Source organism: Carassius auratus, chromosome 7, assembly GCF_003368295.1.
Source record: "Carassius auratus strain Wakin chromosome 7, ASM336829v1, whole genome shotgun sequence".
Classification (NCBI taxonomy): domain Eukaryota; kingdom Metazoa; phylum Chordata; class Actinopteri; order Cypriniformes; family Cyprinidae; genus Carassius; species Carassius auratus.
Window position 1 is genome coordinate 176407 of NC_039249.1, and position 24443 is coordinate 200849.

General features: G+C 37.4%; 1 protein-coding gene across 4 annotated transcripts; it reads left to right on the top strand.

The window, feature by feature from the left end:
• The first annotated feature begins 491 nt into the window (after positions 1-491).
• LOC113105400 (mucin-2-like) lies at positions 492-23497 on the top strand. Of its 4 annotated transcripts, none has more exons than XM_026266440.1 (16): positions 492-573; positions 3915-3978; positions 4070-12192; positions 12746-12807; positions 13447-13562; positions 13725-14304; positions 14530-15070; positions 15928-15989; positions 16860-16975; positions 17170-17780; positions 17874-17938; positions 20844-21025; positions 21350-21462; positions 21550-21614; positions 21708-21886; positions 23006-23497. In XM_026266440.1, the coding sequence occupies exons 1-16, from the start codon at positions 565-567 to the stop codon at positions 23095-23097; spliced, it is 10980 nt and encodes a 3659-aa protein (XP_026122225.1). In that variant the 5' UTR covers positions 492-564; the 3' UTR covers positions 23098-23497. The 4 variants fall into 4 exon arrangements, with proteins under 4 accessions (XP_026122225.1, XP_026122226.1, XP_026122224.1 ...); XM_026266441.1 differs by having other exon boundaries at positions 4070-7807; positions 8483-12192; positions 13725-15070; XM_026266439.1 differs by having other exon boundaries at positions 13725-15070.
• The last annotated feature ends 946 nt before the right edge of the window (positions 23498-24443 follow it).

Consider the following 24443-nt stretch of genomic DNA (forward strand, 5'->3'; position numbering starts at 1 on the left):
TGACCTGAAGAACTCCCAGTAAATGAAACTCCAAGTGAACTAAATGAAACACTAAACTAAATGAAAGTTAAAGCAGTGATTTTAATTTATGCTTTTTTATAATTAATTTTTTTTCCCCCCAGATAATGGAAGTCCAATGTGTTATAAACAAGAAATAAATGCATAAAATATTTATTTCTATTAGGTCTTTATTATTTTTGCAATTAAGATGCAAAAGATGTCAAATAATCAATATCTGTTATAGCAGTCTACAATATGAGTTTGACTGTTTTATAGGTTTCATATTTTCAATCAAGAACGAAACTTGCTTTCAAGGGCAGTATTTCACAAGACTCCATGTTTAGGGAGGAATGCACTGGTTTTTGGTATATCCAGTTTGGTTAAAGATGGAATGCATTTAAAATGCACCGCCACCGGTTTGTGTCATGTGACAAAAAAAAAAAAAAAAAAAAAAAAAAAAACCCAGAGCTAATAAAAATGTGAAATTTGAGGACAGCAGTTATTTCCTTTTATCAAGGGACTTACAACTTCACCTGTGTGTAAGAAATTGCACTCAGGTACAAAATGGATTGGGTGAGTTTGACTTATTTATCTATTTCTATAGTCATACATTTTGATTTACACTCATAACCATTTAGAAGTATTTTTATTTTTTTATATTTTTTAATTGAGATTATTTATAATAATTAAATTATTTTTTTATTTTTTATTATTGTATTTAATTTAATTAAATGTACTGCTTTAGGACTGGAATTTAATCAATTTTATCATTTTAACTACCATTCAAATGTCTGGAATCAGTGCAGTTTAAAGTACTTTTGTTCAGTAAGGATGCATTAAATTGATTTATTATTTGGATGCTCCGATCATGATTTTTGATGCCGATAGATGATCGTTGACCACAAAAAGCAGTATCTGCCGATACCATCATCAATATCAATACTTTTAAAGGCTTCTTTTTATCATGTAGAATTATTTATTGTGCCACTCCAATATGGATTTTTAGACATTTCTTTTTCAGGGCCAGAATTTCATTTTTTAAATATATCACCTAAATGTTCGTTCATGCCGTACATTTTAGTTTTTACAATTATTGCACAATAGCTTACACACAGCACAAGTCTGATTATGTGAGCTGTATGTGAAACTGTGCATGCTTCCACACAGGAGTCGATCTCTGCACCGCTCCTGAACGCACCGTCTCTGCAGGAGAGCGCTGAATGGTTAAACATTGGCAAGGATTAAAAAGAGATGCAGTTTATAAACTGCGATACCTCCTCGGTTGTGTAAATGACAATTCCTGTGTGGACTGTGTAGTGCACTGTGCAGCTCGTTTATTATCGTGCAGACGCGATGCTATTTGAAGCCATTTGCGCAAGTCTAAACTACACATATTTACCTTTGCACTTTACTTTAGTTTTGCTCTACAACCGCGAGTAGGCGCTTACCGCGAAACCCTCAGTTATTTTACCATGTGATGCAAATGTAAAAGTCAATTTGACAAACAACATACTATTATGTGATGGTCTATCAGAACAGAATTATTTGTATCATTAAATGTGCTGGCCTAAAATTTTAGTTTAAATACAACTTAATGACCAAAGTATAAATACAACTGTTTTAGCATATACATGCTGCAGAATACAAAAAACAACCCTCTATTTCAATTTCTTTCGTTCTTTTTTATTTTTATAAATGTGCATATTGGAGAAGACTGTGAAACCACAGGAAACACAAAGATGTTGATCTGTACTGTATGCTTGATATATTAGTCGACATTTATATTATGCACCAGTTACTCCCATACTTTCATCAATTATTATCCTGGTTTATGTTCTCTTGTGCCTTCATAGCTGTATATTGGCATCAAAGGTCATTATATAAAGATGATTAAAAGATGATTAAAATATTCCTATGCTTTATTTATAAGCAGTTGGAGACAGCCATGTTACTCTCTGCAATATGCAATATAATATAAATAAAAGATGTTGCATTGTCTACCGGATAATACTTCAATGTAAAGGTGAATGTAGTAACTTTAAATCCCGTAAAAGCTAAGGATATTCAATGAAAATAGTTTGCAGTGTTTTACAAATAACTGATACATATGCACTTTTGGACCCACTTTATATTAAATTTTAATTATTAATTTGGTACAATGCACTTATTGTGTACATACATGTTTTAACATCGTACTCATATTCGAAAAATATCTGCACATAATTACATCTGTAATTAATTTCTGTAATTACATGTATAATTACACGTTGACCAATCCCTTACACCTTAACACACCCTTAAACTTACCCATACCACCAAATCTGTCCCTAACCTTACCTGTTTACCACCTCAATAGCAGCAAAAATAAATAAATAAATAAAGTTGCAATACAATATGAACACAATAAGTACATTGTATTTATTTTTTGATGTAAGTACATAGTAGTTAAGGCCACTTAATATAAAGTGGGACCGCATTTTTTTTTTCGTTCTCCATGGCAAGTGGCTGACATTGTTCATTGGTCAGGCATCAAGACCAATGACTTTCTTATAGTTGTATTAAAAATTATCCTTGCTCTTCCAAGTGCTAGAATGCGAGCAGATGGGTGTTTTTGTCCAAAAGTAGTAGCGCTGTCTCCACTAAGGATTTTCAGAATCAGAATCAGAATGAGCTTTATTGCCAGATATGTTTACACAGACAATACATTTGTTTTTGTGACAGAAGCTCCACAGTAATATATCCTGTGCAATATATCCTATTTGCACATGAAACTGGCCTGCACTAATTCTGAATGGTAGTTTAGCCTCTCTGCTCCCCCTTGGCCCTTCCACTCCATTCTCAAATTGATTACTCTGATCGAAACCAGCAGAAGCTTAGCATTGCAAGTCGTGACTAAATGATTCATGATTTATTAGAGATTTATTATCAAATGGCTAACATGAAAATAATAGTTTTAGTAAATTTAGCAAATATATAGTAAAAATGGCAAATATATAGTAATCGTGCCAGTCAGTTGGTGTTATTATATTTATAATATTTAACACACTACTCATAATTGATACCTTATAGAAACTTTACATCAACTTTTATTTATTTCATTCTTTTTACTGAATATTAATTTATACGTTTTCATGAATATTATTTAAACTGCAAATTTATGCAGTTAAAACAAATATAATACTGTATATCCTGTATCATAAAATATTGATATTGACCTTGACCGAAACATTGCTGTTCATGAAAATCACTATTATGCAATCTTATGAGAGGAAGACTATGAACTATGAATATGAAATTATAAATAGTAGGTGCCGCCAAATTTTTGCATGTAATTGAAGACCATGTGTTACGTGCACAGTATATTGGCTGAGAGGACAGACAAAAAATAGTTTTTAATGACATATGGGTCCTATTTGATGTGGTCATAAAGACATTCGGTGTCTAAATAAACACATTTATTGCCAAGAATAAAAAGACAGAAGCAGCAGTGGCCCACCCCGCATTCATTGCATAAAAAAATTGTCCATGCATTAAACTGAAAATATTAATCATATGCGTTCACACATTATTTTTGACAACACTAAATTAAATGAATTAATTCTTGATGAGCATAAAACACATACATTTTTTTATTTTTTTATTTATTGTACTGATTTTAAATGTCTGAATGGTAGTGTAATTCTTCTCTTGTGATTTGTTATTCATCATAACTTCTTTCATCTTCATTAATGTGGATGTTGCAAAAATGACAAATTGTCTTTAATGCACGGGGAAACATTTTTTATTTTTTTTTGGAATGTTTCATCTGGAAAGAGGGTGTTATATATTTTTTTTTTTTTTCTAATTTCACTGACATGCCAAAAGTGATGCCATTTCTTACACATTTGCTAACGTAATGTATTATATGTTCATAGGTGACCTATTTGACAGCTACCAAGATTAGAAGAAAAACACTGACAATTGCAGTGTTAAGTTTAGGTCTGTAATTTACTGTAATTTATCTCTTATTACTTATTTATGTATGAAAATTACTCTAAACTTGCTCTGTACTTTGATTTTTCAATAACAGTATTTTGTAGTGCATCAGCTGATTCAGCAAACTCACATACAACTGCAACAACTGAATTTATGACTGTCACATCATACTCACCTGCACAAACGACACAATTCTGCTATGAACTGACACAACAGCATATACAACACTGCTCAACAACAGCTGAAACCACTGCCACACCTACAACTACAACTCAAGTTACATCTACAACCCCTCCTAAAGAAACAACAACAAGACTTATATCTACGGATGAACCAACAACCACAACTGTTTTAACATCTACAACTCAACCAACAACCACAACTGCCTCATCATCTACAACTGAACAATCAAATACATCTGAAAAAAGCACCACAACACAGACAGCAACAGCATCCCTACCTACAACAAGTACAGTTCAATCTACAACCCTGGTTACAACAAACTCACCTACAACTACATCTCAGTCTACAACTACAGCCCCTCCTACAGAAACAACAACAAAACTTACAACTACAACTGAACCAACAACCACAACTGCTTCATCTTCTGCAACTGAACTAACAACCACAACTGCTTCAACATCTACAACTGAACAATCAACTACATCTGAACAAAGCACCACAACACAGACCACAACACCATCCCTGCCTACAACAAGTACAGTTCAATCTACAAGACTGGTAACAACAAATTCACCTACAACTAAATCTCAGTCTACAACTACAGCCCCTCCTACAGAAACAACAACAACACTTACAACTACAGCTGAACCAACAACCACAACTGCTTCATCATCTACAACTGAACAATCAACTACATCTGAACAAAGCACCACAACACAGACCACAACACCATCCCTGCTTACAACAAGTACAGTTCAATCTACAAGACTGGTAACAACAAATTCACCTACAACTAAATCTCAGTCTACAACTACAGCCCCTCCTACAGAAACAACAACAACACTTACAACTACAGCTGAACCAACAACCACAACTGTTTCATCTTCTACAGCTGAACTAACAACCACAACTGCTTCAACATCTACAACTGAAAAATCAACTACATCTGAACAAAGCACCACAACACAGACATCAACAACATCCCTACCTACAACAAGTACAGCTCAATCTACAAGACTGGTAACAACAAACTCAATAACAACTACATCTCAGCTTACAACTACAGCCCCTCCTACAGAAACAACAACAAAAACAACACAACTTACATCTACAACTGAGCCAACAATGACAACTGCTTCGTCACCTACAAGTGAACTAACAACCAAAACTGCGTCAACATCTACAACTGAACAATCAACTACATCTCAACAAAGCACCGCAACACAGACATCAACAACATCCCTACCTACAACAAATACAGCTCAATCTACAACTGAGGTTACAACAAACTCAGCTATAACTACATCTCTAGTTACAACTACAGCCCCTCCTACAGAAACAACAACCCAACTTACATCTACGGCTGAACCAACAACCACAACTGCCTCATCATCTACAACTGGACAATCAACTACATCTGAACAAAGCACCACAATGCAGACAGCAACAACATCACTACCTACTACAGGTACATCTCAATCTACAACCTTGGTTACAACAAACTCACCTACAACTACATTTCTGGTTACAACTACAGCCCCTCCTACAGAAACAACAACACAACATACATCTACGGCTGAAAAAACAACCACAACAGTTTTAACATCTACAACTGAACCAACAACCACAACTGCTTCATCATCTACAACTGAACAATCAACTACATCTGAGCAAAGCACCGCAACACAGACATCAACATCATCCCTACCTACAACAGGTACAGCTCAATCTACAACTGAGGTTACAACAAACTCACCTACAACTACATCTCAACTTACAACTACAGCACCTCCTACAGAAACAACAACACAACTTACAACTCCAGCTGAACCAACAACAACTGCTTCATCTTCTACAGCTGAACTAACAACCACAGCTGCTTTAACATCTACAACTGAACAATCAACTACATCTGAACTAAGCACCATAACGCAGACAGCAACAACATCCCTACCTACAACTAATACAGCTCAATCTACAACCTTGATTACAACAAACTCACCTACAACTACATCTCTGGTTACAACTACAGCCCCTCCTACAGAAACAACAACACAACTTATATCTACGGCTGAACCAACAACCACAACTGTTTTAACATCTACAACTGAACAATCAACTACATCTGAACAAAGCACCACAACACAGACATCAGCATCATCCTTACCTACAACAAGTACAGCTCAATCTACAACTGCGATCACAACAAACTCACCTACAACTGCAACTCTGCTTACAACTACAGCCCCTCCTACAGAAACAACAACAACACAACTTACATCTATGGCTGAATCAACAACCACAACTGTTTTAACATCTACAACGGAACAATTAACTACATCTGAACAAAGCACCGCAACACAGACATCAATATCATCCCTACCTACAACAAGTACAGTTCAATCTACAACTGAGGTTACAACAAACTCAGCTACAACTACATCTCAAGTTACAACTACAGCCCCTTTTACAGAAATAACAACACAACTTAAATCTACGGCTGAACTAACAAGCACAAGTGCTTCACCATCTACAACTGAACTAACAACCACAACTGCTTCAACATCTACAACTGAACAATCAACTACATCTGAACAAAGCACCGCAACACAGACATCAACAACATCACTACATACAACAGGTACATCTCAATCTACAACTGAGGTTACAACAAACTCACCTACAACTACATCTCAAGTTACATTTACAGCCCCTCTTACAGAAACAACAACACAACTTACATCTACGGCTGAACCAACAACCACAACTGTTTTAACATCTACAGCTGAACAATCAACTACATCTGAGCAAAGCACCACAACACAGACATCAACATCATCCCTACCTACAACAGGTACAGCTCAATCTACAACTGAGGTTACAACAAACTCACCTACAACTACATCTCAAGTTACAACTACAGCCCCTCCTACAGAAACAGCAACAACACAACTTACATCTCCAGGTGAACCAACAACAACAATTGCTTCATCTTCTACAGCTGAACTAACAACCACAGCTGCTTCAACATCTACAACTGAACAATCAACTACATCTGAACAAAGCACCACAATGCAGGCAGCAACAACATCCCTACGTACAACTAATACAGTTCAATCTACAACTGAGGTTACAACAAACTCACCTACAACTGCAACTCTGCTTACAACTACAGCCCCTCCTACTGAAACAACAACAACACAACTTACATCTATGGCTGAATCAACAACCACAACTGTTTTAACATCTACAACTGAACAATCAACTACATCTGAACAAAGCACCGCAACACAGACATCATTATCATCCTTACCTACAACTAATACAGCTCAATCTACAACAGAGGGTACGACAAACTCAGTTACAACTACATCTCAAGTTACAACTACAGCACCTCCTACAGAAACAACAACAACACAACTTACATCTCCAGCTGAACCAACAACAACAACTGCTTCATCTTCTACAGCTGAACTAACAACCACAGCTGCTTCAACATCTACAACTGAACAATCAACTACATCTGAACAAAGCACCACAATGCAGACAGCAACAACATCCCTACCTACAACTAATACAGTTCAATCTACAACTGAGGTTACAACAAACTCACCTACAACTGCAACTCTGCTTACAACTACAGCCCCTCCTACCGAAACAACAACAACACAACTTACATCTATGGCTGAATCAACAACCACAACTGTTTTAACATCTACAACTGAACAATCAACTACATCTGAACAAAGCACCGCAACACAGACATCATTATCATCCTTACCTACAACTAATACAGCTCAATCTACAACAGAGGGTACGACAAACTCAGTTACAACTACATCTCAAGTTACAACTACAGCACCTCCTACAGAAACAACAACACAACTTACATCTACGGCTGAACCAACAACCACAACTGCTTCATCATCTACAGCTGAACTAACAACCACAACTGCTTCAACATCTACAACTGAACAATCATCTACATCTGAACAAAGCACCGCAACACAGACATCAACAACCTCACTACATACAACAGGTACATCTCAATCTACAACTGAGGTTACAACAAACTCACCTACAACTACATCTCTGGTTACAACTACAGCACCTCCTACAGAAACAACAACACAACTTACATCTACGGCTGAACCAACAACCACAGCTGTTTTAACATCTACAACTGAACAATCAACTACATCTGAACAAAGCACCGCAACACAGACAACATCATCGCTACCTACAACAAGCACAGCTCAATCTACAACTGCGGTCACAACAAACTCACCTACAACTGCAACTCTGCTTACAACTACAGCCCCTCTTACCGAAACAACAACAAAACAACTTACATCTACCATAACTGTTTTAACATCTACAACAGAACAATCAACTACACCTGAACACAGCACCACAACGCAGACAGCAACAACAGCCCTCCCTACAACAGTTACATCTCAATCTACAACTGAGGTTACAACAAACTCACCTACAACTACATCTCTGGTTACAACTACTGCCCCTCCTACAGAAACAACAACACAACTTACATCTATAGCTGAACCAACAACCACAACTGTTTTAACATCTACAACTGAAGTATCAACTACATCGAAGCAAAACACCGCAACACCTACATCAACATTATCCCTCCCTACAACAAATACAGCTCAATCTACAACTGAGGGTACAACAAACTCAGCTACAACAACATCTCATGTTACAACTACAGCCCCTCCTTCAGAAACAACAACAACACAACTTACATCTACGGCTGAACCAACAACCACAACTGTTTTAACATTTACAACTGAAGAATCAACTACATCTGAGCAAAGCACCGCAACACCTACATCAACAACATCCCTCCCTACAACAAATACAGCTCAATCTACAACTGAGGTTACAACAAACTCAGCTACAACAACATCTCAGGTTACAGCTACAGCCCCTCCTTCAGAAACAACAACAACACAACTTACATCTATAGCTGAACCAACAACCACAACTGTTTTAACATCTACAACTGAAGTATCAACTACATCGAAGCAAAACACCGCAACACCTACATCAACATCATCCCTCCCTACAACAAATACAGCTCAATCTACAACTGAGGTTACAACAAACTCAGCTACAACAACATCTCAGGTTACAGCTACAGCCCCTCCTTCAGAAACAACAACAACACAACTTACATCTACGGCTGAACCAACAACTATAACTGCTTCATCTTCTACAGCTGAACTAACAACCACAACTGCTTCAACATCTACAACTGAACAAACAACTACATCTCAACAAAGTACTACAATGCAGACAGCAACAACATCACTACATACAACAAGTACAGCTCAATCTACAACTTTGTTCACAACAAACTCACCTACAACTACAACTACATCTCAGCTGACAACTACAGCCTCTCCTACAGAAACAACAACAAAACTTACATCTACGGCTGAACCAACAACCACAACTGCTTCATCATCTACAACTGATCAATCAACTACATCTAAACAAAGCACCGCAACACAGACATCAACATCATCCCTACCTACAACAAGTACAGCTCAATCTACAACTGAGGTTACAACAAACTCACCTACAACTACATCTCAAGTTACAACTACAGCCCCTCCTACAGAAATAACAACAACACATCTTACATCTACGGCTGAACCAACAACCACAATTGCTTCATCATCTACAACTGAACTAAGAAAAACAACTGCTTTAACATCTACAACTGAACAATCAACTACATCTGAACAAAGCACCACAATGAAGACAGCAACAACATCCCTACCTACAACAAATACAGCTCAGTCTACAACCTTGGTTACAACAAACTCACCTTCAACTACATCTCTGGTTACAACTACAGCCCCTCCTACAGAAACAACAACACAACTTACATCTACGGCTGAACCAACAACCACAACTGTTTTAACATCTACAACTGAACAATCAACTACATCTGAACAAAGCACTGCAACACATATATCAACATCATCCCTACCTACAACAAGTACATCTCAAACTACAGCTGTGGTCACAACAAATTCACCTTCAACTGCAACTATGCTTACAACTACAGTCTCTCCTACTGAAACAACAACACAACTTACATCTACCATAACTGTTTTAACATCTGCAACAGAACAATCAACTACATCTGAACAAAGCATCACAACACAGAAATCAACATCAACCCTACCTACAACAAGTACATCTCAATCTACAACTGAGTTTACAGCAAACTCAGCTACAACTACATCTCGGGATACTACTACAGCACCTCCTACAGAAACAACAACACAACTTACATCTACAGCTGAAACAACAACCACAACTGCTTCATCATCTACAACTGAACAATCAACTACATCTAAACAAAGCACCGCAACACAGACATCAACATCATCCTTACCTACAACAAGTACAGCTCAATCTACAACTGCGGTCACAACAAATTCACCTACAACTGCAACTCTGCTTACAACTACAGCCCCTCCTACAGAAACAACAACACAACTTACATCTATGGCTGAACCAACAACCACAACTGCCTCATCATCTACAACTGAACAATCAACTACATCTGAACAAAGCACCGTAACACAGACATCAACATCATCCTTACCTACAACAAGTACAGCTCAATCTACAACTGCGATCACAACAAACTCACCTACAACTGCAACTCTGCTTACAACTACAGCCCCTCCTACAGAAACAACAACACAACTTACATCTATGGCTGAACCAACAACCACAACTGCTTCAACATTTACAACTGAACAATCAACTACATCTGAACAAAGCACCACAATGCAGACAGCAACAACATCACTACCTACTACAGGTACATCTCAATCTACAACCCTGGTTACAACAAACTCACCTACAACTACATCTCTGGTTACACCTACAGAACCTCCTACAGAAACAACAACAAAACTCATATCTACAGCTAAATCAACAACCACAACTGTTTTAACATCTACAACTCAACCAACAACCACAACAGCATCATCATCTCCATCTGAACAATCAACTTCATCTGAACAAAGCACCGCAACACAGACATCAACATCACACTTACCTACAACAAATACAGCTCAATCTACAACCTTGGTTACAACACACTCACCTACAGCTACATCTCAGGTTACAACTACAGCCTTTCCTACAGAAACAACAACACAACTTACATCTCCAGCTGAACCAACAACCACAACTGCTTCAACATCTACAACTGAACTTACAACCATAACTGCTTCAACATCTACTACTGAACAATCAACTACATCTGAACAAAGCACCACAATGCATACATCAAAAACATCCTTACCTACAACTAATACAGCTCAATCTACAACTGAGGTTACAGCAAACTCACCTACAGCTACATCTCAAGTTACAACTACAGCCCCTCCTAAAGAAACAACAACAAGACAACTTACATCTACGGCTGAAACATTAACCACAACTCTTTTATCATCTACAACAAAACAATCAACTACATCTGAACACAGCACCACATTGCAGACAGCAACAATATCCCTACCTACAACAAGTACAGCTCAACCTACAATTATGTTTACAACAAACATGACTGTGACATCAAGCTCAGCTACACAAACGACTCAATTCTGCTTAAAAGTGACACAACAGCTGAGACAACACTGCTCAACAACAACTGAAACTCTGTTTACTACAACTGCCAAGCCTACACAAAAACCTGAATCAACAAACTCACCTACAACTGCAACAACTGAATCTATGACTGTTCCATTGAACACAACTGCAACTCTGCTAACAACTACAGCCCCTCCTACAGAAGCAACAACAACACAACTTACATCCATGGGTGAACCAACAATCACAACCAAAGCTCAATCAACAACAACACCAGACACAACCCAGACAGTTTTTGTTAGCTTTTCCAGCAGTGGAAATTTTGTTTCTGATCTGTCAAATCCAGATTCAGAAGCATATAAAAACAGAGAAAAAGAAGTCAATGATACGGTACGTTGAAGAATGTAGATATCAGTGCAAACAGTTTTGGGATTGTTACTGAAAATGTAATATGTAAAATGTATAATACTCATTACTACTGTAGTGACTGCTTTCAAAAGTAATATTATGACGTTACCTATTACTTCCAGCAAGAAACAATTAATTACATTACTAATGGTATTAATTTTCCATTACACCCCCAAATTTTGTGATATCTTGCAGTCTGTGAATCCATGAAAGTTACAGGTATATGCCTATTCTTAGTACCACTCCACAATTTATGTGTGACATTAAATATTGGCTGTATTTCCAGCCTCTGTATGATGTGGGCTTCTCCATCTTCAGACTAAGCTAGCTTGCTGCATTGGTGATGTCATGAAAATGAAAAAAGAGAGAGAGAGAGAGAGAGAGATCAGTTGCAACTATTGTGCAGATTGCTTGCTTGAGATGAACTAGGTGAAGAAAGGAAAAGACCTGTAGACGTAAAAAAAAAAAAAACTTTGGTTAATTCATAATCGATAACTAAGTATTGAACCTGACAATGACATTCTTTTTTCCACAGTTGACACCATTGTTTAAAAATGCATCGGCCTCCTTCAAAGGACTAACAGTTATTCGGTTCCGGTGAGAATTTCATCCCTTTAATTATGAGTACATTTCATTTTCATCTTTGGTTTACAGGAAAATCTAGAAAGCTATTTTCCTGCTTATTTCTACATGTGGGAAATAGCTATTTCTGATGTTCAACCATTTATTTGGGGTCATATGAAGTGACAGAGGCAACTTTTCTATTGGTTTGCCGAGACAAAATATTTAATAATTTAATAATTTAATACAAAGCATCTGAAAAGACCTGAAGGGTTAGTTCACCAAAAATTAAAATTCTGTCATTAATTACTCACCCTCCTGTCGTTCCAATCCAGTAAGACCTTTGTTCATTTTAAGAACACAAATTAAGGTATTTTTGATGAAATCTGAGAGCTCTCTAATCCTCTGTAGACAGCAATGCACCTGCAATGTTTCCAGACCCAGAAACATAGCAGGAACTTAGCAGACATCGGTGACAAGCCCATGTGACATCGGTGGTTCTTTTTTTTTGGTGGGGGGGGGAGCTAATCCTTTGATGCCACTAGAAAGCTACAGCAAACCAAAAATAGCTGCATAAACACATCTTCCAAAAGTGCTATAGCCTAGACTGTTTCAGTATTGAGCCTTCAATTTAAAAAAATGACAATGCCTCTCTCTTCTCTGTCTCTTCTGTAGTAATGGGTCAATCATCACTGATATGAATGTGACATTTGGAACCTTACCCAATGATGCAGAGATAATAAATACTATTATGAAAGCTAATGCCACTCTCAATATCACCACAGTAACACGTAAGTCAAACAAACAACATCATCAGTATATCATTCAAAATAATTTACAATGCATTCTGTTTTAGCTCTTGCACTGCTTTTTAAAAATCTTGCTGGAGTTATTTTTCTCAAATTTTATTTTTATGTTCCATATTCTATAACACAACTAAACTCACACAACAGTAAGGGAGCTCACCACAACTACCAAAGCCACTACAACCACAACTATAACCACACCTAATACACCAACGTCAACAACAACCACAACGTCTACAGCCAATTCTAATACACCATCATCAACAACAACCACAACGTCTACAGCCAATCCTAATACAACAGCGCCAACAACAACCACAACGTCTACAGCCAATCCTAATACAACAGCGCCAACAACAACCACAATGTCTACAGCCAATCCTAATACACCATCATCAACAACAACCACAACGTCTACAGCCAATCCTAATACACCAGTGTCAACAACAACCACAACGTCTACAGCCAATCCTAATACAATAGCGCCAACAACAACCACAACGTCTACAGCCAATCCTAATACACCATCATCAACAACAACCACAACGTCTACAGCCAATCCTAATACACCAGTGTCAACAACAACCACAACATCTATAGCCAATCCTAATACAACAGCGCCAACAACAACCACAACGTCTACAGCCAATCCTAATACACCATCATCAACAACAACCACAACGTCTACAGCCAATCCTAATACACCAGTGTCAACAACAACCACAACATCTATAGCCAATCCTAATACACCATCATCAACAACAACCACAACGTCTACAGCCAATCCTAATACAACAGCGCCAACAACAACCACAACGTCTACAGCCAATCCTAATACAACAGCGCCAACAACAACCACAATGTCTACAGCCAATCCTAATACACCATCATCAACAACAACCACAACGTCTACAGCCAATCCTAATACACCAGTGTCAACAACAACCACAACGTCTACAGCCAATCCTAATACAATAGCGCCAACAACAACCACAATGTCTACAGCCAATCCTAATACACCATCATCAACAACAACCACAACGTCTACAGCCAATCCTAATACACCAGTGTCAACAACAACCACAACATCTACAGCCAATCCTAATACAACAGCGCCAACAACAACCACAACGTCTACAGCCAATCCTAATACACCAGTGTCAACAACAACCACAACGTCTACAGCCAATCCTAATACACCAGTGTCAACAACAACCACAACGTCTACAGCCAATCTTAATACACCAGTGTCAACAACAACCACAACATCTACAGTCAATCACAATACAACAGCTGCAACTCTACTAACAGCTACAGAAACAACTTCAAAACAACTTACATCTACATTCACAACCAAAGCTCAATCAACAACAACCCCAGATTCAACCCAGACAGTTTTTGTTAGCTTTTCCAGCAGTGGAAATTTTGTCTCTGATCTGTCAAATCCAGCTTCAGAAGCATATAAAAACAGAGAAAAAGAAGTCAATGATACGGTACGTTGAATGGCAAATACTTAAGGCCTGCAGTTTACACCATAAATTTAAAGTAACAAACTCTTTGTATTTAAATGTATTCAGTGTTTCATTTTTCACCCTAATGTAGATATTAGTGCAAATAAGTTTTAGGATTGTTTATAATAATTGAAATATATAACACATTACTTCAATAGTGACTCCTTTAAAAAGTATTTTTAGGAATTTACCTATTACTCCTGGCTAGAAGTAATTAATTACACTACCAGTGGCATTACTTTTCCATTACACCCCCAGAAGTGTGTGATATTTAGCAGTCTGTGAATCCTTGAACGTTACAGACGTAAGTCTATTCTTAGTACCACTCCACAATTTATGTGTGGCTTAAAATATTGGCTGTATTTCCAGCCTCTGTATGATGTGGACTTCTCAATTTTCAAACTAAGCTAGCTTGCTGCATTGGTGATGTCATGACAATGAATAGGGATGATTGGATTTTTTAATTTCAAATCATTAGCAATTGTGACATAAAAAAGTATCTAGCATTTTTCTTTTTGGGGGGGCTTGGGACTGTAATATTATTACTCAAATTTTAAAACTATGCACTGCCCAACACTAGTGCAAACTAGCTGCACCACACATGGACAGTAATTTTTCTTTACTCCAGTGCAAACTTTTTTATTGATGCTTTGGTGTAAACAAAAAAAAAAAAAAAACAGGCAAAAGGAAAAAAGGAGAGATATCAATAACGTATTTGCAGCTTGTTTGCTTGAAAATAACTGGGTGAGGACAGGAAAAGCCCTGTAGAAGTAACAAAAAAATATTTCATATTTTATAACTAAGTATTGAACCTGACAATGACATTCTATTTTCCACAGTTGACACCATTGTTTAAAAATGCATCGGCCTCCTTCAAAGGACTAACAGTTATTCGGTTCCGGTGAGCATTTCATCCCTTTAATTATGAGTACATTTAATTTTCATCTTTGGTTTACAGGAAAATCTAGAAAGCTATTTACACATTTTCCTGCTCATTTCTACATGTTAGGAATAGCTATTTCTGATGTTCAACCATTTATTTGGGGTCATATGAAGTGACAGAGGCAAGGAAAGTAGCAAAAATAATGTTTTCAAATCTAATATTTTTACTTTTCTACTGGCTGCCAAGACAAAATATTTTATAATTTAATACACAGCATCTGAAAAGACCTGAAACGTTAGTTCGCCAAAAATGAAAATTCTGTCATTAATTACTCACCCTCCTGTCGTTCCAAACCTGTAAGACCTTTGTTCATTTTAAGAACACAAATTAAGATATTTTTGATGAAATCTGAGAGCTCTCTAATCCTCTGTAGACAGCAATGCACCTGCAATGTTTCCAGACCCAGAAACATAGCAGGAACTTAGCTGACATCGGTGACAAGCCCATGTGACATCGGTGGTTCAACCTTAATTTTACACAGATGCAAGAACTCTTTTTGCGCGCATGTTCTTGCTATGTTTTTCGACCTGGGGACATTGAAGTTGCATTTCTGTCTACAGAGGGACAGAGAACTCTCAGATTTGGTCAAAAATATATTCGAACAAAGGTCTTATAGATTTGGAATGACACGAGGGTAATTAATGACAGATATTTTTTTTGGGGGGGGGGGGGGGTTAAACTAATCCTTTGATGCCACTAGAAAGCTACAGCAAACAAAAAATAGCTGCATAAACATCTTCCAAAGGTCCTACAGCCTAGGTGGTTTCAGTATTGAGCCTTGCATTTTAAAAAATGACAATGTTTCTCTCTTCTCTGTCTCTTCTGTAGTAATGGGTCAATCATCACTGATATGAATGTGACATTTGGAACCTTACCCAATGATGCAGAGATAATAAACACTATTATGAAAGCTAATGCCACTCTCAATATCACCACAGTAACACGTAAGTCAAACAAACAACATCATCAGTATATCATTCAAAATAATTTACAATGCATTCTGTTTTAGTCTGTGTTGTTATTTAACTAAAGCTCTTGTTTTTTAAATCTTGCATTAAATCTTTAAATCTTGAGATATTTTTCTAAACTTTTACTTTTATTTTCCATATTCTACAATACAACTAAACACACACAACAGTAAGGGAGCCCACCACAACTACCATAGCCACTACAACCACAACTACAACTACGCCTAAAACAACAGTGTCAACAACCACAACACCTACAGCCAATCCTAATACAACAGCATCAACAACAACCACAACATCTACAGCCAAACCTAATACAACAGCATCAACAACAACCACAACATCTACAGCCAAACCTAATACAACAGCATCAACAACAACCACACCATCTACAGCCAAACCTAATGCAACAGCATCAACAACAACCACAACATCTACAGCCAAACCTAATACAACAGCATCAACAACAACCACAACATCTACAGCCAAACCTAATACAACAGCAACAACCACAACTTCTACAGCCACTCCTAAAACACCAGCAGCTGCAAACACAACCACATCATCCACTACCAGTCCTAAAACAACAACAACTACAACAAAATCAACAACAACCACGACAACAACAACAGCAGCAACCACAACAACAACAACAACAGCACCAGCACGTCCTCAGCCAACTATTGCCATACAGATTGTCATTATAGAAGTGTTTGTTCCAGCACTGTTAAACCCTCAAACTCCGGAATTTAAAAACCTAGCCACAAAAGTAGAGAGTATGGTAGGTGCCTGAAGCATTTGAAAAGATAAATGTAATTGTTTCATAAAATATTAGGAAAAAAAAAATCCTAAACCTGACTTAATGTTTTCACAGTTTGATGATGTCTATAGGAAAAAGTTTGGAGCTCGTTTCATCAGGACCATTGTGACTGGTTTCAGGTAAGTTAAAAATGTTGTGAAAGTGACGTGACATACAGCCTAGTATGGTGACCCATACTCAGAATTCATGCTCTGCATTTACCCATCCAAAGTGCACACACACAGAGCAGTGAACACACACAGAGCAGTGAACACACACACAGAGCAGTGAACACACACACACACACACACTGTGAACACACACCCGGAGCAGTGTTCATCATTTATGCTGCGGCGCGCGGGGAGCAGTTGGGGGTTCGATGCCTTGCTCAAGGGCACCTAAGTCATGGTATTGAAGGTGGAGAGAGAACTGTACATGCACTCCCCCCACCCACAATTCCTGCCGGCCCGAGACTAGAACCCACAACCCTTCGATTGGGAGTCCGACTCTCTAACCATTATGCCACGACTTTCTATGATTGATTGATTGATTGATTGATTGATTGATTGATCAATTCATTCATTCATTATATTAAATTATTACTTTGTTAATTTGGTCTACATTTTAATTTACACATCATGCCTTGCATAAATGTATGCATCTGACATACTTTTATCCAAAGCAATTTACAATGGATTCAATATACTGTAATATGTTTGATCAGTTTCCGCACTCCCTTGGCTAAATACAGAAAGCTTGAACTTAATATTATCAAGATTTATACACTCACCTAAAGGATCATTAGGAACACTAGTTCAGTTTCTCATTAATGCAATTATCTAATCAACCAATCACATGGCAGTTGCTTCAATGGGGTGTGGTCCTGGTCAAGACAATCTCCTGGACTCCAAACTGAATGTCAGAATGGGAAAGAAAGGTGATTTAAGCAATTTTGAGAGTGGCATGGTTGTTGGTGCCAGACGGGCCGGTCTGAGTATTTCTGCTCAATTACTGGGATTTTCACATACAACCATTTTTATGGTTTACAAAGAATGGTGTGAAAAAGGAAAAACATCCAGTATGCAGCAGTCCTGTGGGCGAAAATGCCTTGTTGCTGCTAGAGGTCAGAGGAGAATGGGCCGACTGATTCAAGCTGATAGAAGAGCAACTTTGAATGAAATAACCACTCTTTACAACCGAGCCACAACAAGCACAACCTTGAGGCGGATGGGCTACAACAGCAGAAGACCCCACCGGGTACCACTCATCTCCACTACAAATAGGAAAAAGAGGCAAAATTGGACAGTTAAAGACTGGAAAAATGTTGCCTGGTCTGATGAGTCTCTGATGATTTCTGTTGAGACATTCAGATGGTAGAGTCAGAATTTGGCGTAAACAGAATGAGAACATGGATCCATCATGCCTTGTTACCACTGTGCAGGCTGCTGGTGGTGGTGGTGTAATGGTGTGGGGGATGTTTTCTTGGCACACTTTAGGTCCCTTAGTGCCAATTGGGCATCGTTTATATGCCACGGCCTACCTGAGCATTGTTTCTGACCATGTCCATCCCTTTATGACCACCATGTACCCATCCTCTGATGGCTACTTCCAGCAGAATAATGCACCATGTCACAAAGCTCGAATCATTTCAGATTGGTTTCTTGAACATGACAATGAGTTCACTTTACTCAAATGGCCCCCACAGTCACCAGATCTCAACCCAATCTTTGGGATGTGGTGGAATGGGAGCTTCGTGCCCTGGAATGCATCCCACATATCTCCATCAACTGCAAGATGCTATCCTATCAATATGGGCCAACATCTCTAAAGAATGCTTTCAGCACCTTGTTGAATCAACGCCACGTAGAATTAAGGCAGTTCTGAAGGCGAAAGGGAATCAAACACAGTATTAGTATGGTGTTCCTAATAATCCTTTAGGTGAGTGTGTATATATATATATATATATATATATATATATATTAGGGGTGTAACGATACGCGTATTCGTATTGAACCGTTCGGTACGACGCTTTCGGTTCGGTACGCGGTACGCATTATGTATACCGAACGGTTCGTTGGAGTAATTAATTATATTTGAAAAAAAAAAAAAGAGAGAGAGAGAAATATAATGATATGCGTTCAACAAGGTAGCCCAATAACCCAAACAACGTAACAGGCAACGCCCCTGACACTCCCGAAGAAGAAAAAAACACCATCTTATATGTTTATGTTAGGCTACTCAGCAGGCGCTCGCTCACTCAGTACGCGCTGAAGGCTCGTTGCAAAATAGCCAATGCGTTTAACAGACTAGAAATGAGAAGATCCTCCAATAACCAACAGGTCTGGTGTTTGGGTGCACTTTGGATTCCCTTTAAGCTATAATGGTGATGGCAAGAGAGTGGTTTCCTTTCCAAAGCGCTCGGGCAGAAGCGCTCATGAGGCGTCTGTCTTTGCTAAGCAACAATGACGTGCTCTCTCCATGAGACGCGGAAATTTCAGCGAAGGATAAATGGATTTGCAGCTCTAAAAATCACTTGCAGTAGCTCTGCTACTAAATTTATTTCAAAATTGCAATCCATATACAACTATGATCAGCTGATCCTTCATCTTGGCTGAGCTCTCAACGTTGTTACGGGAAAGGATGAAGCTGATTGGTTAGTTCTTGTCACATGACCCGCGGTGCGCTTGCGGCATTCTGAAAAGTTGAGATGTTTTTACATTTTGCTGTATCTAAAACGTATCGAACCGAACCGAACCGAACCGTGACATCAGTGTATCGTATCGAACCGAACCGTGAATTTTGTGAACCGTTACACCCCTAATATATATATATATATATATGTATACACCCTTTACATCTATTTAGCTTTTCAAACTGTTTAAGTATCAAGTTGCACAAAAAATAAAATAAAAAAATAAACATTTTATAAAATAAGTAAAAAGATAAATAAAATAAATATTTTCTCCCATTTCGTCATAACAAACCAACTTTGAGATAATATGTATGAATGTAAATATATACTGTAAAACATATCTTTTCTTCCAGAGCTATTGCCAGGACAAAGGCAGACTCAAACGTAGAGGCGGAGGTTCAGTTAGTGTTCAGTGAAGCGTCCACCGAACCAGTCCCCACTAACACCGACATTGTGGAGACTCTAAAAGAAGCAGTTTCTAATCCAACTTCAAGCTTCAACCTCACCCTTGATGCCACCTCTATTACTGTCATTAGTAAGTTGATTTAGATCTGCCAGATTTCTAAGATTTTACTATGTTACCTTATCTAGAAAGGTTATTTGCAACTACTTTTTCTTTAAATATTCATTACTTTTTTTGTAGAATCATTGCAGATATTTTCATTTCATTTTATATTTTTAAATGTTTTAAATTCATTTTACATAAGTATTTTTTTTATTCATTTTCAAAGTTTTTATATAGCTTGTTTTATTTTTGTGATTATTTTTCTTCATGATTATTTTACTTTCTATTATGTAAAGCACTTTGAATTGCCATTGTTTATGAAATGTGTTATATAAATGAACTTGCCTTGCCTAGAATCACTGCAGATAATTCCAGTGACCATCATCACCAATGGAACCTTTGTAGCTGCTCTTTCAAATAAAAGTTCAACTGAATTTCAGAACAGGTCTTCGTTGATAAAAACAGGGGTGAGTATGACATGTCTTCTTATGAATTATGCAAAACATGCTTTTTCAAAAGAAAGCCAATTTTGACAAACAACTCTTGTTTTACAGCTTGAACCTTTTTTCCTGGCTGATTACCCTAACTCATTCAGCACCATATCTGTAACAAACTTCAGGTATGAATACACTGGTGCTTTCTTGAATATAGCTGCTGATTCAACATGACACAAAGTTTTCATTGATGAATCTTGATTCCAAACTCTCTCCAGTGATGCTGGTGTAAAATTAAGGAGTGTGCCTAAGATCCGAAACAGCATGGATATTGTGTTTGGAACGGACGCTGTTCTACCCAATAGCACCCAGATAATGAACACTATAGTTCGAGCAGCCAGAAACAACACGTTACCCTTCCAGATCTTCACTTCTTCAGTTATTATCAATGGAACAGGTGAGTGATTTACTTAAAATGTTCTACTTTGCATCAGAAGGTAACCGTCAGGGCACTCAGACAGGTCTTAGAGGGATAGTTCAGCCAAAAAGGATAATTAAACCATAAATTACACACCCTGAAGTCATCCTAGGTGTATATACCTTTCTTCTTTCAGATGAACTCAGTTGGAGTTATTACAAAAATCGTCTTTGATCTTTCAAGCCGTTTTATGCAACTTAGCGGGCGTTGCACTTCATCGGTCCATGAGAAGTTTAATAAAAAGCTCATTCATAAAAAAGTGTCTCACATGGCTCTTGGGGCTGAACAAAGGCATCTAGTAGCAAATCGATGCATTTTTGTGTCTCTCCACTGCGTTTTGCTACAGGAGGCCTTTGCTCACCTCCCCAAATAGAAGGTTTTGTGCAATTTGTGATCTGTTCCATTTTTGTGGAATCACTGCAGAAGATTCCATTCACAATCCAGTCTAATGCAATCTTTGTGGCTACAAGCTCAAACACAAGATCTGTTGAATTTCAGAATAAGGGATCAATGATAAAACCTACTTGTTGTTGCGGACTTTCACTCAGCTGCCAGTAAAGTGGGAAATTCAAACATTCAAACTGAATTTCTTTCAATGAAGCTGCGCACTTTTTTGGGTCCACTTTTGACAATCTACTAACTACAAGTAACTTTGCAACTGCATGCCAACTATCATTAATTTGCAACTTATTCAATGAACTGTCATTAGATTAATCATAAACTCTTATGTCAAAGGTATAGAACAGAACCCTTTACGGTTAGTAGAACAAGTTGCCAAGTAATTGCAAAGTTACTTGTATTTAGTAGAATGTCAAAAATGGACCCTATATTCGTTTAAATAGATAAAATGCAAAATTTTCTAATTGAATCAAGTAGGTTATTGCACAACAAAAATACATAATCTCATATCCATGTACACCTTCAGGTTTTTATTTACCTAGTATTTTCACAAATACATTTTTTTTACACCGTGAATAACCACTAATATGAACATGCACATGGATTTTATAGAGTTCAAACTTGTAGTGTTTTTGCTTTAAGCTAAATTTCAAGGTCAGCGAATGACATTCTGTCTGTTTTCTTCTCTTTGTAATGCAGAGTTTTCATCAGGTGAAGTCAGCAGCAGCATCAGTATGTTGACCGCTTCCTTCCTGGTTGCGGTGTCACTTCTGGTTCCATGGATTCACTGACCTTAACCACTCACGCCAAGATAACTGATTCAGATGGGTCTTGCCTTTCACGCCTGACCAAATGAAGGACTCAACTTAAGGATAAATGTAGCTACTGATGCTGCTTAATGAGTAGCAATGAAAGTACAAATGTTAATAAATCTATTCTGAGCACTTTAAACTAGATCTACTATAGTGGATTCCGAATCAGTTCTGTATCTGTATGTAAACAATCAGTATTGTATAAAGAACTATATAAATAAAGTCAAATAATAATAATTTATATAAAAGTACCTGCATGTTTTCACAGATTTCACTTACTGTATGTTTGATTTTTTTTTTTTCATATTATTGTTAATGGATTACTGATTCCAAGAACTGTTCTATTTTGTAAGAAGATTTTATTAAATGCATAAATACAGTACACAGGTTTTACAAATCTAAAGTATGCTGAAATGCTATGCTATTATTTATTCTTCAGAAAAGTGATAAAAAAATAAAATAAAAAAATGCACAATTTGAGCACAATTCTCAATTCTATTAAAATAATGAACTTTTAATTAGGCATCTTTAGATCATATGTACTTCATTTAGATAGACTAGAGAGACTAGATGCATCGGTGAAATACAATAATGAATAACGGTTTGCTGATCTACAACCAGAGATGAAAACAGGCCCGGGGGAAAAGGGGGACCTAAAATCTCCCTTCAGCGTTTACTCAAGATTATCCATCCCTTTTAGACATAGTTTGTTAAAGAATAAAGAGAATACTATCAAAAAACTTAATAGTTGCCAAGTGTCTTACTTTTACAATACAAATAAGACCAGAGTACCTTTTCATAACTGAATATCAAAAGTTATGAACAGTCTGCAATCAGCCCCAATTCTTAATTTACCCCTGTAAGATCACTTGTACCCTTGAACACCCCCCCCCCACAAACAAACAAACAAACACTTTCTCATTGGATCTAAGCAAATCTTAGATCTTAGAAGACGCCATCTTTATTTATAAGCTCAGCCATCATAGAATGGGACACACAGGATTGTGGGAAATCAAAGGAAGTGAGGGATTCGATCAGAGGAAGGTACGTCTGGAGACAGGAAGTAAAGCAGAATTTGGGATTTGGTGTGCCTTGGATTGCTGCCTTCACATTAAATCTTTCAGATGCAGCCAATATTGAACAAACCAAGTGATCTGTCACAAAGTCATTTGTATTTTAATAGAAATCTGCTTATTTTCAAAGTCTGAAAATAAGCTTTTGATCTTTGATCTTTCAAGATTTCAACTTTTGAATGCTAATATCTTGCCAATGCAAATGTTGTCATTGTTTTGAAGAACACTAGCCTATAGACCATATATATTAAC